This window comes from Vigna angularis, chromosome 11 (assembly GCF_016808095.1).
Source record: "Vigna angularis cultivar LongXiaoDou No.4 chromosome 11, ASM1680809v1, whole genome shotgun sequence".
Classification (NCBI taxonomy): Eukaryota; Viridiplantae; Streptophyta; class Magnoliopsida; order Fabales; family Fabaceae; genus Vigna; species Vigna angularis.
In genome coordinates, this window is record NC_068980.1 from 5,407,426 (window position 1) to 5,425,785 (window position 18,360).

Sequence of the window (18,360 nt, forward strand, 5' to 3'; positions counted from 1 at the left end):
ATAATATTTTATCCATTTTGAAGGTACTTGATTCTTCATATTTTTCATAAAATGAAAATTTGTTTATTTCATCCACCACTTCATCCCAATACATCAAGTGTTGTTTTTGTATTTTAACAAACTGTGAAAGAAAAATGTTTTCTTTTTATTATTATTTATCTTCAACTAATAAATAAGCAAAAAATTATTTATAATATGAATTTCACATTGAAGAATAAATTAATACAAATTTAAAAAATAATGTAATACAAAAATTCAACAATCCAAACAGATCATTACTAAATAATAATAGTCAACAAAAATATAGTTGTATACTATATTTGTGGAATGTAATAATCTACTTTTTCAAGTATTTTCAATTACAATGAATCAAGTTATTTAGTAGTTATTAATATAAATAAATAAAACAATATTTATTCATTTAAATCTTAAAAAGTTATATCACATATTACAATAAATTAGATATTTATTATTTAAGATTAATTTTGAAAAATGCTGTAATCAGTTATAAACTGAGCGCTAGTAATTAAATTAACCAATTTTATTAATAGATATGAATTATTAACGATTTATGTATATTTAATATTAGTTTAATAGTATATTTTATCGTCCATCTACCATTATTTACGAATTTTATCATTTACTTTTTTTTTGCCTGATTTTATCTTCAAACTTTTTCATTTTCATTCATTTGTTCATTAATTTTTTTATAAAGTGACAAATTTTAACAGAAGGTTTTTGGTTTTGGAAAAGTAAAAAGGGATCATGTTATACTTTATTCAAAAAACGACACTGTTAAAACCATTTTTACAATTTTTCCCAGCATAATCATATTTTATTAAATATTTAACCGAACATTATATATATTACGAAAATTTAAAATTTTGATGGTAAAATAATGTGAGACAAACTAGAAAGGCAAGTTTATAAAACAGTTACATTAGTGTACTAAAATGGAAAATTACATCTCTAAAATTTAAAGAATATTTTTATAGTTTATTATTTAAAAAATAGAAATTAAAGTCCTGACAGTTGAAGGAGTAATTAATGCGAATAAAGTTCACACAAATACTCGAATTGGATTGGTTTTGGTTTCAGTAGACCTTAATTTTATGGGTAAAATAGAAGGAGGTTTAGTCAAATTTCAAATTCATCAAAAAAATTTATATTTATTACATTCTCCAAAAAATTTAATATTGACGTTTAAATGATTTGTTATTGTGCATTTTAAGAAATAATATAATAATTATTAGTTACGGATATCACATGTCTGAATTATTTGATGATAATAAATAAAGTTAAAAATATTGTTAGACTAAATAATAGTTACTTAAATACACAAATTTAAATTGTAATAAAAAATGTGTAAAAAGCTATACCAATATTTTACTTGTATTAACTATTATAATTATACAATGAAAATACTTTTACTTCTTATTATCAATTTTTTATATATCATAAAAACTAAAAGGTTAGTTAATAAAGACGAGATAAAAAGGTCAAACACATAAAAATATCCACATAAAACTATTTAAAGAAAACAGTTTTTATTATTAATTGTTATAGATAAAATTAAAAATATAGGAAAATGCATATTTGAATTTTTTATTACATTTGAATTATTTGTTTATTAGAAACAGGTTTTGCTTATTAGATTTAGTGTGTGTATGTGCTGTGAGTGGGTAAGATAAGCGTGTGTAAAGTGGTGGAAGAATCATAGCTAGCTGTACTTCAAAGGCAGAATACTATGCAAAAGTGTGATTTGGATCAATCCAAAGTTTTATCTCATGCAACACAAATTATTGTCTTCTCGTGAAAATTCCTATCTAAGCATCCTTAACAAATGTCAGAAATTGTTTAAACTAATGATGTAAAAAAAAAACAGAGTTTTTATATATATACCTTGCTTGCAACTCCCTAACATCACTCGATCGCTAACAGTGACAGTAACCAAAACCACACAGCACTGTGGAAGGGACAGAATAGAAGAAACACTCATCTTCTCTATATATTACCACAGCTACCAGCTCTTTCTATCATTTTCTCTTCTCAGAGAGACTCACATTCAGCTTGAGCAATGGCTTCGGCGCGATTGGATCTGGACGGGAACCCCATAAAACCAATCACCATCTGCATGATAGGTGCAGGTGGCTTCATCGGGTCCCACCTCTGCGAGAAGCTCATGAACGAAACCCCTCACAAGGTTTTTGCTTTGGATGTTTATAACGACAAGATCAAACACCTTCTGGAACCCGACACGCTCCCCTGGGCTGGTCGCATCCAATTCCACCGCCTCAATATCAAGCACGATTCTCGACTTGAGGGCCTCATCAAGATTGCAGATCTGGTTTCACTCTGTTCCCTCATAAAAATGCAATCTTTTTTCGTTTCCGTAAACTTTTCTGTTTGAGACACAATTGGGTTGTTTTGTTTCAGACCATTAACCTGGCTGCTATATGCACTCCCGCGGATTACAACACGCGCCCTCTCGACACCATTTACAGCAACTTCATCGACGCGCTTCCTGTGGTGCGTGCTACTGTTGTTTTGTTTTTTACTCTCTCTCTCTCTCTCACTCTGTGTGTGGGTGTGGAAGTTGGAATTGAGGATTGGAGTTTTGGGTTCAGGTGAAGTACTGTTCGGAAAACAATAAGCGTCTCATTCACTTCTCTACCTGTGAAGTGTATGGGAAAACGATTGGAAGCTTTCTCCCCAAAGATAGTGCACTTCGTCAGGTAACCTTTCACTTTCCTTGGACGTACTACTGTAGATCCGTGCTTAACCGACTATGGTTTCAAATTTACACTGCATCATTGATTTCTTGTTTGGCAATGGTAGATCTTTTCAATGAATAGTTTTATCTATCATTGTGTGTTTTTTACTGTTGTTTACACACTGTTTAGATAAACTAGTGGAATCTATTGAGTTTTTCTTTCATAAACTAAAACCAATTTTTCAATCTTACCTTTTGGGTAAATTAGATGACATGGTGTCTATAATTTGATTTTAGTTTGTGGATTGTAGATATTATTTATGGAAAAAGTGTCTAGCAGCATTTCAGCAATGCAATGGTTTGAGTGTTTTTTCTTGGGTTATGTGTGGAGTTATAATCTATGTTATTTCCTTGTGGTGTTAGGATCCTGCATACTACGTGCTGAAGGAGGATGAGTCTCCTTGTATTTTTGGTTCGATTGAAAAGCAGAGATGGTCATATGCCTGTGCTAAGCAGTTGATTGAGAGGCTGATTTATGGTAAGCTCTTTTCTATTTACTCTTTGTGTAAAGACTTAAAATTTTCATGAATTGATTTTTCTCACTGAGATGGTGTTGTTGACAGGTGAAGGCGCTGAAAATGGATTGGAATTCACAATTGTGAGGCCTTTTAATTGGATTGGACCAAGAATGGATTTCATTCCCGGCATTGATGGACCAAGTGAGGGTGTTCCTCGGGTTCTGGCATGCTTTAGCAATGTGAGCTTATGAGATTTAGGACTTTCTTTAACATTGAATGTTGCTGCTCAATATTTTTGAATCACTGTTCTAAATATTTTCTGCAGAATCTCCTCCGTGGTGAGCCCCTCAAGCTTGTGGATGGTGGCCAATCCCAGAGAACCTTTGTGTATATTAAGGATGCTATTGAAGCTGTCTTGCTGATGATTGTAGGCTCCCATATCCAATCTTTGATGAGACTTTTTGATTTTAAGTGCAGATTATCTGATTGCAGAAGTTCATCTTTAAACTGTTATTCTTGTTGGATGATTGTTCCACTAAATGTGAACAATAACTTGTTAACAGGAAAATCCTGCCAGGGCCAATGGACAGATTTTTAATGTGGGTAACCCAAACAACGAGGTTACAGTTAGGCAGCTTGCGGAAATGATGTCTCAGGTTAAGCATGGAGTTTGACTGTTTGATTGACCCTATTAGATTTTTGACATGGTGTTTGGGGACATGAAATAGTTATTTTCCTTCCATTCTTCAGGTTTATTCAAAGGTAAGTGGAGAAGCTCCTCTGGAAAAGCCTACTATTGATGTGAGCTCCAAAGAATTTTATGGCGAGGGATATGATGACAGCGACAAGAGAATTCCTGACATGACCATAATTAATAGGCAACTTGGTATGTTTCCTTGTTCTACTCTAGTGTCTTCTTTAGGAAAAACCTGACATCATTAACATAAGATGTTTTATGTGGTAATGGTGTATGACTGTTATTTCAGGCTGGAATCCTAAGACCTCACTTTGGGACCTGCTTGAATCAACTCTCACCTATCAGCACAGAACATACGCTGAAGCCATAAAGAAAGTGATCGCAAAGCCCGTGGCAAGTTAAACTGGTATGGTGATGAAGTGCTTTTGGAAGAGTGTTCAGCCCATAGTGATTATTTTTTACATACATAGTAATTTTCCCCTTGGTTTTGGTTTGGGTAGCCCATACCCATATTGTTTATTACATATTTATGAAGTGATGAGAACTTATCCAAGACAATATGTGCTGTTGGGATGTGATTTTCACACTGGGAAACATAAGAGGAAAGAATATTCAGCTGTAACATTTTATCATATACTTCCTAAATTTATTGTCATTAATTTATTCAATGGAATATTTTTGTTGCACTATCTCGTATATTTTGATAAATTCTAGATCTACCCACGTAATTTTACTGATTTTAGAATTTTCGAATACACTGCATTTGTGTGTGTGGTTATCAAAATCATAATTACTTTTAATATTTTAAATTAATGTTATCAAAATTAATTATGTTTTGTTAACTTAAAATAATTGTGGTTTGTTCCTATTCCCTGAAAATATTTCTATGATTTTTAAAGCAGAATTTTTAGAATATTTTTTGAAACTTATCACATATGTTTTTGAAAAGTTTTTTTCGAAATAAATTTTTCACAATAAACTTTTGAAAACATAAATAATACATTTCAAAAAATATATTACAGATTTCACATTATCGAGCTTTTCAAAACTGAGTTTTAGTTTTTTTTTTTTATTCTTCTTCCTGTCAGGTATGGTGAAGAATGGATATGTAGATGACGATAAGGATGATACTAGTGGGAGCGTAAGGGTATGTTAGTCTTTTTAATAACATGAGGTGCTGCTAGTAATAATGAGGGTGCAGTAAGAAAAACTCTAGGATTTAGAAATATAATACGTTTAATGACTCGGTAGGTCTTTATTTTCAGCGTGAATCTCAAATAGGTCCCTTTTTTTCGGTGTCTCAATTGGGTCTTTTTCTTGTAAAATTGAAGCAATTAGAGGTCTGCCGTCAAATTGATCAAACGTTCGTTAAGAGAGTGTTACGTGGCATGCTGACAGTGTAATTTTAAATTATGTGGCGATTAAAACATGTCTTAATTGTATTTATTTTATTTTTTAATTAAAAATGAAGTGTACATAGTGGAAATATAATATAAGTAAGGGAAAAATTGGGAAATCAATTAAAAGTAAGTGCTGAAAGCTCCATTCTCTTCTGCGAAATCAAAATCAAAATCGAATTGGGAGAAGTTGAGGTCTAGGGTTCCTTGATACTACGGCATGATATTCAAAGGGAACATTGTAACGCTTACAATAGTTAGCAAGACGGTGACCCGTCTCTTCAATCCTTTCATAGGGACGAAATCCTGGTTGGGGAAACTTTATCCCTGTGATCCTCAGCTTGGGAGGACCACCCTTTCTGTTCGATAAAAACTTTATAAGAATTGGCCACTGGAAACCATATAGGATGCCAAAATTAATGATATGGACGATTTCTGATTTTGCAGCAGCTTCCATAATCATTGTGTTTGCAAAGAAATATGTAAACTTTTTGAAAGGGGTGGAAGATAGAAACACTTGATATGCCTTCAGGTACTCTGCAGCAGTAATCCTAAGGATGGCAACGGGTCGGGTCGGGCACGGGTAGTGCCTACCCGCAACCCGACCTGCCGGATAAAATTATACCCGTTACCTGACCCGCTACCCGTTTCAAAAATACCCGCGGGTATTTTAAAACCCGCGGGTACCCGCGGATACCCGCAAAAAATAAAAAAAAATATATTTAATACATATTTAAAATAAAATTTAAAAAAAATTACAAAAAATATATATAATATAAATTAAATATAAATTAAAATTTAATTTTAATTAAATTTAACCTAATAAAATATAATTTATTTTATTTTTAATTAATTTAATTAAAAAATATATAAATTATTTTTTTTTTCGCTGGTAGCAGGTACCCGCGGGGCGAGTAGTATACTACCCGTACCCGACCCGTTTAGAAGCGGGTATTAAAATACCCGCTACCCGTTACCCGCGGGTAGTAAATATCTGCGGATAGTTACTACCCGCCGCGGATACCCGTGCCCGTGAGTAAAATTGTCATCCCTAAGTAATCCTCTCAGAGTTCAGGAAAGAAAATTGTTCATGACCGCCAGAATCAGCCCCAACCAAGCGTGCATCAAGACCATTGGCGAAGTAGTGAGCTACCTTCTGCGATGCATCTCCAAAGGGAGAAGAGTGTTGTTGAATTTGCGTTAGTAATTCGGTGGTAGCTCTAATGTCATTGGCATACATCAGTAGAAGATTCTTCAAATCCATAGTTTCCTTCTTCCTCCCTTTTTTCTTTGATCGATCCTTCCCTCCATCTCGCTCCTCACCTTTCACTGCTCCACTCTACAAGGAATTGTGTTCATTACCCAGGTTTTCCATACTCAGAAACACCCGATCTATAACATTTGTTCACTACCCACGATTTCCAAAATTATTTTTCTATTCTTCACCGTTTGAATGGAGACCAGTTACAGGCTTAGGGCCAGAAGGAAGAAGCTTGGTAGCTTCCTCTAATCCTCTCCTGAACTGGGAAACAGAATCAACATCATTGAACATATTTTGTGCCAATAGTTTGGCGATAGAAGAATCCAAATATGAGAATCCATGAGTAACAGTAAATGAAGGTGGCTGAGAAAAGACAACGATATTTCCAGTTGCTCATGCACAGTTATTTCAAGTCGATGTTCTTCACCCACCAACACTCGCGCTTCCGATCGAATAACAAGGATTTTGTGGATGAGTGACGAGCCCTAAAATTCAAATTTCCCCAATTTCATTTTGATTTCACAATTGCAGAGAGAATGGGGCTTTCAGCAGAAAGTAGAATACGAATTCTCAACTTTGCCCTTTCTTTAGTTAAATTTCCACTCTGTTTACTTAATTTTTTAATTCAAAATTTAAAATAAAAGAATTGACACACGTTTTTAATGACACGTATGTTAAAACTACAATGTCAGCATGCCAGGTGACAGAATCATTAACGCCGTTTGATTAATTTGACGGAAAGTCTTTATTTGCATCAGTTTTACAAAAATAAAGACACAATTGAGACGTCAAAAAAGAAGGGGACCTATTTGAGATTCTGAACGAAAATAGAAACTTATTATAATACTAAGTGTAGACATAATGTATGATACTAAATTTAGAAACGAGAAAGAATGGTATATGCTATAGAAAGGAACACATTAAAGCTTTGGGATATTTTTACACGAAACCTTTTTATAAATTAAAATTAGTTTACATATAACTCTCTTTGTAATTTTATTTACTTAATGTATAAACTAATTTTATTTAATAAAGAAATTTTTTACTTACTTTTTCTCTTAAAATTTTTTTAGAAAATCTGTTCACACGTGGTTTTAGAATTTTTAGAATAAAATCAATTTGTGGTCATCTATAAGATCTGCCTACCTTCATTTCATATTAGGGCTCTCTTATTCCATTTTTGATTTTGCTATCCTCACACCTCAACTTGGGCAATTTCTTCTTGCACCTCCCATTTTTTTCCTTGCACCCAAACTTTCATAAATCCACTTTTACCCCTCAGTGCATTAAAAATCCTAATTGCGTTTTGTCCCTCATCTTCCCCTTTCTTCTCCGTGCCGCATCCACTTTCTCTTATGCTGTGTTCACTTCAGCAGATCACCTGTTTACGCGTATTTGTGTTCACTTCAGACGAAATGTGAGGAAATTGCTGCGATTTGCGGGATGTATCAATTTTTTATCACCCGCAAGAACGAAGAGATTTGGAGGGATTTACGGTGCAATCTCTAATTTACCCTTTCACTGTGGACTCACGAGTATGCACGTGCTTCAGCAAAGATTCTTGAGCTGCTAAGCTTCATTGGTTGAGAGAAGCCTCACACAGTAAAGATGAAGAGGAGTTTGAAGCTGCAGAAGATGAATAAGTGTGGCGACTGAAATGAAATTTGTTGGAGGTGTATTCGGTTCCCTCCACTCGTATTCGATTCCAAGAGTGTGAAGAGTTTATATGGAACCCCGTATTCGGTTCCCAGTTGGGGTTATTTTGTTCTCATTCTGCACAAGAAAGGTGTATTCGGTTCCAAACGTTGGTATTCGGTTCCTTCTATGTTTGGGGTTGCGTTTCATACTGGATTCGGTTACAACGTCTTCTTATTCGGTTCCTTTGGAGCATTTCTTTCGAAGCTTGGTGGTGGAGGTGCAGACGCCATGTTGGACGAAGCTACAGGTGCCATGTTCGACGAAGCTACAGGCGCGATGTTCGATGGTGGACACCGAAACTGGTTCGGAGTCCCTCGCTCTTGCAGCGGCTACAATCCATAAACTTGTCGCGTTTGTATAGATCGGAGTCCATACAGGGAGATAATCCGAGTGGCGGGTCGGGTAAGGCGGAGATGCGGAAATCGGCGAGCAAGAGAAGGGGCTCGATAGAACATGAAGAGGAAGAGGAGGTGGAGAGACGGAGACCACAAACGGTGAGGGTTGAAGCGACATCGTGTAGAGAAGACGAGGAGGTGGACGCGAAAGCTGATGATTTCATCAACAAGTTCAAGAAGCAGTTGAGGCTGCAAAGGATTGACTCTCTTCTCCGTTACAGAGCAAGTAATTGATAGATTATCGTGGAAGAACGAAAACAGGACACATACGTCGCTGAATCTACGTCGTCGTTTCATCACCTTTGTTGTTACTTTGTACTATTATTATTAGTATAATACTAGTTTGTATTAAGAAACCATAACTTGGTCAGTAGTATGCCAAAGTTCTTGTTACAAGGTCTTTTTATTATTTTATATCTGCATGTGTGCTATAGTAATGTTAAAAAAATAATAAATATTCATTCTAAAGTGCACCTTGTTAAAGAAAGTTAGATGCTTATAGAATTATGAATATGATTTATTATATAGGAATATTACAACATGAATATCAATTAAAAGATTTGGGCATTAAAGTGGAAAAATGATAAGAATTGGAAGGTGTTTCATAAGTTTTTATCCTTTTTACCTTTAATCTTATTAAGTTCTTGAACGTGAACAAGGAAAAAAATTAATTACTCTTGAGAGAACGAAGATAAGTGAGTTAGGATATTATGAATAAAGTAGTGTATATGGATGACTATTATAGTAAATATGTTATGAAAAATAGTAATTATATTTTTTGTCAATGAACTGCAAATTAGATGGATTCTAAAATCATTCATAAATTGAAAAAGAGAATCACTGAAAGAAGAAGACTATGTACAATTCTTGAACGACAAGTACAGGCCATGAAGTGTCGAAATGCACTGATAGCACTGTTATCTCATGTAATATTCTAACTTTGTTTAATTATTTTTTTCTTTAAAAATATTTAATTTCACTTCAATAACAAATAAAATCATAAATAAATAATATTACAAAAATATTACAATTAAAAATAAATTCATTTAACTAAAATAATTTTTTTTGTATAATATTAAAATTAATTTTAATAATTAATATTATCATTTTATATAAATATTTTTACAATTAAATATAACATTAACAATTATCATTTTACATTTCTTTAATAACTAGAAACATTTTTATAATCTTCAATTTCTATCCATCAAACAAATTCTTTTTATCTATCACATTAATCAAATCCTACATTAATTCTTATAAAATTTACTTACAACCTCACTCTTATTTACCTCCAAATTTATTCAAATAAATAACAATTCATTCATCTTCAAATTCTCTCGGGTCACTCTCCCTCAATTCCAATATCCGAAGTGAACACACCCTTAACAAATTGTGCACCTTCATCTCATTTCCTCACACGGTGGTCTTCGGTGGTCATATTCGTCTTTGCGCCGCCACGACCTCCACCCCCTTTCTCTTTCGATTTCTTTCTCTCGCGCGAGAGTAACTCCATGCGAACAACCACCGTCGCGTGCCTCCCCTCAGACCAGAGCCTTCGTTGGCGAAGCGGGTCACCGCCACTCTGCCTCGATCCTGAGACGAAAGATTCTGCACACCAACTCGCGGTCGTGCTCCCTTTATTTGGTTCGCGTGGAGCCGCTGCGTTTCCCTCCTTCCTCTGCCACTCACTCTTCCTCCCCCTTTCTGGATTGGTTTTGGTCCTTGAGTCTTGTCCTGATTAGTTTTTGTCTGTGAATGGTAGTGTTTTTTTTTGTAATGGAGAATGGAGATGAAGTATATGGGGGTGTAGGGAAAAGCTGATGCAATGCTACATGTGATTGGGAGGGAGGAGGCTGTGCTGATTCCGGAGGATGGAGAGTTCGGAAAAATTCACGTTTGAACCCAGACATGAAAACAACACTTATTGAAAAAACAAAAAAAGCAATAGATGAATACATTGTTCAATCCAAAAATTACAATTAAGATCTAGATTGAACAATCCGTTAGGGATGAAAATGCGGATAGTTTCATCCTGATTGGTAAAAAGCTTGATAAAATCAATGCTAGCTAATATAACGTTTGGTCTATAAGTTTGTGAGCCAAATTTGATAATTTTATTTTTATTTAATTAAATCAGTAAAAATAGTAATTTATATAGGTTTATTTTTTTTAAAAATAATATTTATAATTTTATAATTTATAACTTTTAAGTATAAGCTTATCAAAAATATAAATAATTTTGAAGTACATTGAAACAAGGAAAAAAAATGTAAATGAAGAAACTGTTTTTGAATTGACGGAATACGAATAAACGAGTTATTTTTAAGTAGATTGAAGAATAAATAAATAAACAAGTTAAGAAATACACAAAATGTTAAAGTGTTGTGCTAAAATTGCTATATTTTAGAAATTTAAGTAATTTGGGTTATAGTGGTCAAATGTAGGATAATTCAACATTGACTCACATTGGTTACAAGTCATGTACAATTAGTCTAAGTGAACCAATTAGTTAAACTACTCAATTTATCTTATATTTTTTCTTGTGAATTTGCATGTCGATCTGATGACCCATCCATTGTCACCTGTACAATTCTTAATACACTTTCAAATATGAAATTACATTCTAAATTGTCCAAATTGAAATTAGATAATCCTTTTTAAAAACAAGTTGAGGGCCATTCCTGTCTTCTTCCTGCAATTGATAGAAGGAGGAGGTGTGACTTCACAAAATTTAAGGTAGCGGTTAGCTTTCATTGAATATTATAAATGTGAATTATTTATCATACAAATATTACATTATAAAAAATATTTTGAATTGTGTTTTCTTCTAAATTACAAACGAAAAGTAGTCTCTTTTTAATAAAAACTAATAGTGTTCTTGTAAGAAAAATCATAAAAACGAATACGAAGTTAACATAAAGGAACGTGATAATAATAAAGGCTCTCAAACGATCTTAGCAAGAAGTGTGAGATTTAAAAATATTGAAATTGGAATGAGTGGTCCTGAAGATTACTTGAACTAGTGATATTGTTTTAACTGCCATACTGAAAAAAAAAACATTAATGACGAAGCATCATTATATGTAAGAATGATCATCGCTATACTACGCACTCCTTTTATATTTAAATTAAATATACATAAAAAAAAACACAATTTTACATCGGCTAAAAATACTACTTAAGTTCATTATTACTTTTGCAAAAAAAACTATATTTTTAAACTATTAATTATATTTACGAAAAGTAGTGTTTAGCTTTGAGGTTAAAAGTATCATTGTAATTATCGTGATACTTGTTTGGGAATCAAAGTCGAAAACCATTTGAGAATATATACTCTCTAATAATTTGAAATGTATTTTAAAAATAAAATCATAATAAGAATTTCATATTTCAAAAATGTAATATCTCAATGTAATTATTAATCAAATATTTATTAATTTTGATTTCTTTCACTTAAACAAATCAACTTAAAGTTTAGCTAACAAATTTTAACGAAATAAATCAGCATTTTGTTAACTTAGAATTTTGGATTCATATATAAGAGAAGCAAAAGTCATTTTTTTCTCCACTTATCCGGTTGATAAAGGATTTTAAAAAACGATATTTTAATATAGAAGTAATCTTATTCTTATATACAGCCCTGATAATTAATTTTATTACTAAGAAATATATAATTTATATACAAGTAAAGTATTGACTTCAACGAAATTCAATTTTCCTTCGGTTTTCTCTTCTACAACTAATGTTATTTCTACAATCACTCATTTATTTCATGACCTGTTATTAAATTATTATTATTATTATTATTATTAATAATTTTAATATTTCTCCTTTCCTAATTCTGTTGAACCAAACAAACCATGAACAATGACACCCATGTTACCATTCCAAAAAAACGATGCTACCCATGTTTGATTGTGCGACAGTGGATCCCACTCACCCAACGAGGACGCGTGGAAACCACTCGCTCTTATTAAGGTAACAAGGAAATCGAAGCCACGCGTGTTGTGATTGGCATGATTCTGCAGGAGGCAAAGTTGTTGAGCACAACCCCAAAAGAATAACCAAACAAAACTTTATATTAAAAAAAGAAAGAGAAAGAAAACGAAGAAGGAAAAAACAAATAAAAAGACAAAACCTAATTTCCACCTCACATCACACTTCATGTCATTTTATTGACCTGTATTGTTCTCTTTGGCCCCGACGACGCTCCTCTATGCCCTTTCTTATCGTCCCATTTATTCATTCATTCGCATTCACTCACTTCATGTTATTTTTAACACAATATATTCAATACTCTATCTTCAAAAACTACAATTCTTCACCTACTATTCAATTATATTCTATTTTTACTTAATCTTATTATATTTAAGACTGGTTCACTTTAAAATTTGATATATTTTTTACGGAAAATTCGTTGAAATAATATCATTATATATATTATTCATTTTAAAGAGTCTTGTCTTTTAAAAAAAACTTAAAATATATAAGCAAAAATGAATGTATAAACTATATTTAATCTCAAAGTATTGAAAAATAAAAATGTTTTAAATTTAAAATAATTTATTTAAATTAAAGGGTTAGATTTGTATCAGAAAAAAATTAAATTGATTTTAAGATGACAAACTATAATGTACGGATAAACTATGTGTATCGGATATATATATATATATGGATTGGTTTATTTTGAATATAATAAAATACACGATATATATACATTAAGAAATATATAATAATTCTTAAAAATATGATAAATATATAATTATTATCGTAGGAATCACAATTTAAATCATATGTATTAATTGTTATTAATATAAAAAATTATAAATTATCATCATAAGAATATTATTGTGTCATAAATTATATACTTAATTAATAAATACAAATAAAAGGATTACATAAATAAATAGGTGTCGAACACATGTAACTTAAATTGAAATATCAATGCATCATTGATAAATGATAAGTGATATAATGATTAATACTTTACATTTTAATAAATTTTACACATTCAATGCTAACATTTAGGTTTTAGCATCTAGATCATAAAAAATGTATTTTCTTTATTTTTGTTATTAATAATTAAATAAAATATGAATTAAATTACAATACTTTTATATTAAAGAAAATAAAAGAAATAAAAAGTGTAATATAATATAAATTATAAAAAATAAAACAAGTTATCGTTAAATTCAACTCATGCCATTGAGATATTTAAACTGATAAAAGTTCTTCTAGTATTAAAATTTTATTTTCTAAATTTTAATTTACATTAGTTTTGTTTATATGTTATGTTAAATAATTACACGTCATTAATATCATGGTCTATCCTGATTTTATGATCTAGATCATAAATTGTCCAGCTATATAGTTTTTAATATTTATTTTCACAATGTTTAAATACAATACTTTTAAGTAAAGGAATTATAATAAACTTTTGATAAGTTAAACAACTAAAATAATTATTTTTAAATTTTAACACCAAATAGAAAATTTAAGAAATTAAGAGTATACTTAAGTAATTCTTTTGACAGAAAGTTAAATATTACTATTATGACTACAAAATATTATATAAATATGTGGTGATATTATTATATATTATTTTGTACCAAGGCTTTTAACTTACGAAACTGGCGCTGCAATTTTTTTTATTGAAGCTTGCTTTACTTTACCTCGACCGTTTCTGCCGTCGTGATCCTGTGTCATTCTCTGTTCTTTTAATTCCAATTTCCAATTCTTTAATTGTTCTATTTCTAGGGGCTATGCTCTCTGTACCATACTTTGGTTAGTTTTTTTTTTCTTTTTCATATAAAAGATACATCTGTGCCTTTCTCTTTTTCCCCTTTTCTTTCTAGAATTAAGAAGAAGAGGCAACAATTTAGGAAAAAACAATGATGTTGTGTTGGTAGAGTAAGTAGGGAAAAAGAGGGTCTTTCCTTCCCTCAGCCATGGCTCCTACTGGGAAGCTTTCCGGGTTTCGTCGAGAAGGCAGTGATTGGTACTCTCCTTCTCAAAAAATTTTGTTTTGAAGTAAAAATTCTTTTTTTTTTAATGGAATGATGAGGAAATGACTCCTTTTGTTCACCTGATTACTGGGTGGAGTCCAAGTCAGACATGCATATCGAAAAAAAGAAGATTTTGATGTGATTTATGTAGTTAATTTTTTTGGGTTGTGGTCTTGATAGGTTCTGCAATGGGGGACTGCCAAGTGATATCACTGTTTCCATCGAGGGTGTCACTTTCCATCTTCATAAGGTACCTGCTTTCCTTTCAGAAATTTGCACTTCTCTCTCTGGTTTATTGATAGATGAAATAGTTGTGGGGCTTTTTTTGTTGTTCTGGTTTGTTCTACTGCTCTTTGTGTTTTTATTTTTCGAAATTTGATCCAACCGCGTTAATGTGATTCATGGCTTTTGCTTCTACTTCTGGTTTCTTTCATCTCTGTTGTCGAAGCATCAATCTTCAAATAAGGGAATTGGATTAGACTTGCTAGAGATACCGTCCCACATGCTACAATGGCCGCAAAGCTTTCACGGTTTCACCATAAATTTCATCTATTTATTAGAATTTAGTAAAATTCCACCAGTTTGTGGGCAGCCTTGTATTCCTAAACTGGAATCCACTTGAATGGTTCTCAAAGGTTGTGATGTTCTTGCTGGTTTTCTTTGTGGAGTTTGACTTTAAAATTCCTTCAGCTTAAGGTTAGATAGGGCAGGGACAAGACTGCTTTAATTATAAATGGATTGTATTTCAGCTCATTTGGTATTGTTTAAGATGATGGTTATCAAATTTTGCTTCTAAATTATGGATGTTATTCGTGATGTATATCCATTGGTGCAGATATTTCATTACTAATGCTTAACTTTCCCAGTCAGTGATGAAGCTAAAAATTTATCTACTTCTCAGACTCGTTTTACTCTCTTGATTTGCTGTTGTGGAAGTAATTGGATTAGGTGGGGTCTTTGGCATGTCATGAACACTTGTTCTTGTTTCATCTAAATTAGCTTTCTTGGGTAAGAGGAACAAGTTAGAGCTTTGAGATATTTCTGTTTTTCCCTTTTTTCAATTTGGACTCCATGCATGATTACGTGATGAACTAGTGAGCGTTTCTGTTACACAAGGCTTAATTTTATGGTAGTTATACTGTTACGCCTTTGGTAAATTATTTGTGTACTGAGTGCATTGGAGTTTAAATAAGTTATGTCATGGAACTGCAGTTTCCTCTTGTATCAAAAAGTGGAAAATTTGCTAAAGCAAATGACGAGTCCAAGGATACAGACAAGAAGACTCTGAAAATGGTGCTGGAAGAATTTCCTGGTGGTCCTGACACTTTCTTAATTGCAGCTAAATTCTGTTACGGGTACCGTGTGGAACTGACAGCCAGAAATGTAGTGTCGGTTCACTGTGCTGCAGAGTACCTTGAAATGACAGATGAATTTGGAGAAGGTAACTTGTTGTCAAAATCAGAGAGTTTTTTTCATAGAAACACATTGCGCAACTGGAAAGATTGTATTTTGGCTCTCCAAAGTTCTGAGTCAGTTCTACCTAGAGCTGAAAAGCTTCAGTTAGTGGGCAAGTGTTTGAATGCTCTGTCTATGATGGTTTGTACGGACCCAAGTTTGTTTGGATGGCCCATGATGATGTATGGGAGTTTTCAGAGCCCTGGTGGAAGCATTCTTTGGAATGGCATCAACACTGGTGCCAGGATTCGGAGCTCAGAATCTGATTGGTGGTTTGAAGACATCTCATATCTCAGTGTGAGTTTGTTTGAGAGGCTAATTAAGACAATGCAAGCAAGAGGTATAAGACCTGAAAACCTTGCAGGTGCCATAATGTACTATTCTAGAAAGCACTTGCCGGGTCTTGGTCGGTGGCAGGGTGGTCAAGGTGGCAAGACCAGGACAGTTGCAAGCTTTAGCTTGACGCCGGCCACAGTTGATCAAAGAGTTCTGTTGGAAAGCATTGAGAAACTTCTTCCTGACAAGAAGGGGAAATCTTATTGCCGTTTCCTGCTGGGACTTCTTCGTGTGGCTTTGATATTGAATGTCAGCCAAACCTGCAAGGATTCTTTGGAGAGGAGAATAGGGATGCAATTGGAACTTGCAACTTTGGATAGTCTTCTAATTCCTACCTATTCAGATTCAGATGCATTATATAACACTGAATGTATTGAACAGATAGTCCATTATTTTGTATCTACAGAGTCAAATTTAACTGCCTTTTCTCCTTCATCACATGACCAGCAAACACCAGCATCACCATCAACTGAGTCTTTGAGGAAGGTTTCGAAGTTGATAGATAGCTACATCTCAGAAATTGCTTCAGATGTTAATTTGAAACCGGGAAAGATACACCTGCTTGCAGACGCCCTCCCCGAGTCATCAAGATTATTGCATGATGGGCTTTACAGGGCACTGGACATATATTTCAAGGTTTGATTTTTCTGAGCTACACTTCTACATAAAGACTTATTTGTGGTCATGGATTGTTAGCTTAATGATGACTACTTATGCTATTGTGCAGGCTCATTCTTGGCTCTCTGATAGAGAGAAGGAAGAACTGTGCAACATCATTGACTACCAGAAACTTTCAATCCATGCTTGTGCTCATGCATCTCAAAATGACAGGTTACCCCTCAGAGTTGTTCTTCAAGTGCTGTTCTTTGAACAACTGCATTTGAGAACAGCATTAGCTGGATGCCTTAATGCATTGGATGGTGAGATCGCCACAGCAGCTCCTGTTCCTATAGCCGCCTTAGGCGAAACAGCCGGTGAAATTGTACAAAGAGATGGATGGGTGACTGTTGTGCGTGAAAACCAGGTTTTAAAGGTGGATATGGACAGGATGAGTTCTAGAGTTGGAGAACTTGAAGAAGAGTTCAGCAAAATAAAGCAAGAAATGAAAAGCGTGACCAAATGTCACAGTTCCCGAAGCTCCCCTCGGTTCGTTGCCCGGAAAATTGGGTGTAAGCTCGTTCCTCGGCCTTCAGATGCTCAACCAGAATCCCTGAACCGCACCGGATCCACGCCAAGAGCATCCATTGAACGGGCACGGCGTTCCCTTAAGTCCAAGCACTCAGAAAGTTTTACTTGAGCATCAAGAAACCATAATCCCTCTTAATTTTCTATATACATATAGAAGTGTTGTGTGATTTTAAATTTTTTGTACGAGGGAAAGGGAAGGAAAATGTTTCTAAATCCATTATGCCCTTTTATTTCATCAGTTTTCATATTTGAACATTTTCCATTTCTTTCCCTTGTGTTAAAGTTGGCTGTAAACTTGTGTAGGCAATTTCACAAATTGTCCTGTTTGTGGGGAATAGCTCCTGTATTTATTATCCGTATAGATTTATTCTTCATCTGAAGATATTGACAGTGGAAGATGTTGTTTTAGACCCATATGTGAAGAACATTATTGTCATCGAAGAAAGAATCATCCATGTTCTCCCTAGTGCAGATGCAAAGCTGATGCACAAAGGTTGGAAAACTCAAACAAATGTAACAGACAATGTTGTGCTTATAGCAGACCTTCTTTTGTAGATGACAAATGTTGTATAGTTGTGAAAGAGTGTAATTTCTTTACAAAGGACAAAGGCAAATATTTTTATGCTCTGTCACTCATGCTGTTTTTTAATTTCTTTACAAAAGACAAATATTTTTACAAAGCACAAAGAGTTTA

General features: G+C 33.2%; 3 protein-coding genes across 4 annotated transcripts; all 3 read left to right on the plus strand.

Annotated features, from left to right (window-relative positions):
* Positions 1–1,833: 1,833 nt before the first annotated feature.
* On the plus strand, positions 1,834–4,617 carry LOC108334491 (UDP-D-apiose/UDP-D-xylose synthase 2). Its single transcript, XM_017570363.2, has 9 exons — positions 1,834–2,347; positions 2,437–2,529; positions 2,628–2,735; positions 3,137–3,251; positions 3,337–3,470; positions 3,557–3,658; positions 3,795–3,887; positions 3,982–4,117; positions 4,218–4,617. The coding sequence occupies exons 1-9, from the start codon at positions 2,078–2,080 to the stop codon at positions 4,328–4,330; spliced, it is 1,164 nt and encodes a 387-aa protein (XP_017425852.1). The 5' UTR covers positions 1,834–2,077; the 3' UTR covers positions 4,331–4,617.
* A 2,654-nt stretch (positions 4,618–7,271) lies between these two features.
* LOC128194753 (uncharacterized) lies at positions 7,272–8,950 on the plus strand. The gene is made up of 2 exons (XM_052870783.1): positions 7,272–7,286; positions 8,260–8,950. Exons 1-2 carry the CDS (start codon positions 7,272–7,274, stop codon positions 8,911–8,913), a joined length of 669 nt encoding a protein of 222 aa, XP_052726743.1. The 3' UTR covers positions 8,914–8,950.
* A 5,363-nt stretch (positions 8,951–14,313) lies between these two features.
* On the plus strand, positions 14,314–18,298 carry LOC108334258 (BTB/POZ domain-containing protein At3g44820). Of its 2 annotated transcripts, XM_017570009.2 has the most exons (4): positions 14,314–14,680; positions 14,868–14,937; positions 15,900–17,114; positions 17,206–18,298. In XM_017570009.2, exons 1-4 carry the CDS (start codon positions 14,631–14,633, stop codon positions 17,773–17,775), a joined length of 1,905 nt encoding a protein of 634 aa, XP_017425498.1. In that variant the 5' UTR covers positions 14,314–14,630; the 3' UTR covers positions 17,776–18,298. The 2 variants fall into 2 exon arrangements, with proteins under 2 accessions (XP_017425498.1, XP_052726644.1); XM_052870684.1 differs by lacking the exons at positions 14,314–14,680; positions 14,868–14,937 and adding an exon at positions 15,523–15,695.
* Positions 18,299–18,360: the final 62 nt, after the last annotated feature.

Bases quoted from the DNA above. Each gene is read 5' to 3' on its own strand.
- LOC108334258 (XM_017570009.2), top strand. From the start codon at position 14,631: ATGGCTCCTACTGGGAAGCTTTCCGGGTTTCGTCGAGAAGGCAGTGAT. The intron at 14,681-14,867 runs GTACTCTCCTTC...TGGTCTTGATAG, and splicing joins CGTCGAGAAGGCAGTGATTG to GTTCTGCAATGGGGGACTGC. The intron at 17,115-17,205 runs GTTTGATTTTTC...GCTATTGTGCAG, and splicing joins CACTGGACATATATTTCAAG to GCTCATTCTTGGCTCTCTGA.
- LOC108334491 (XM_017570363.2), top strand. From the start codon at position 2,078: ATGGCTTCGGCGCGATTGGATCTGGACGGGAACCCCATAAAACCAATC. The intron at 2,530-2,627 runs GTGCGTGCTACT...TTTTGGGTTCAG, and splicing joins TCATCGACGCGCTTCCTGTG to GTGAAGTACTGTTCGGAAAA. The intron at 2,736-3,136 runs GTAACCTTTCAC...TTGTGGTGTTAG, and splicing joins AAGATAGTGCACTTCGTCAG to GATCCTGCATACTACGTGCT.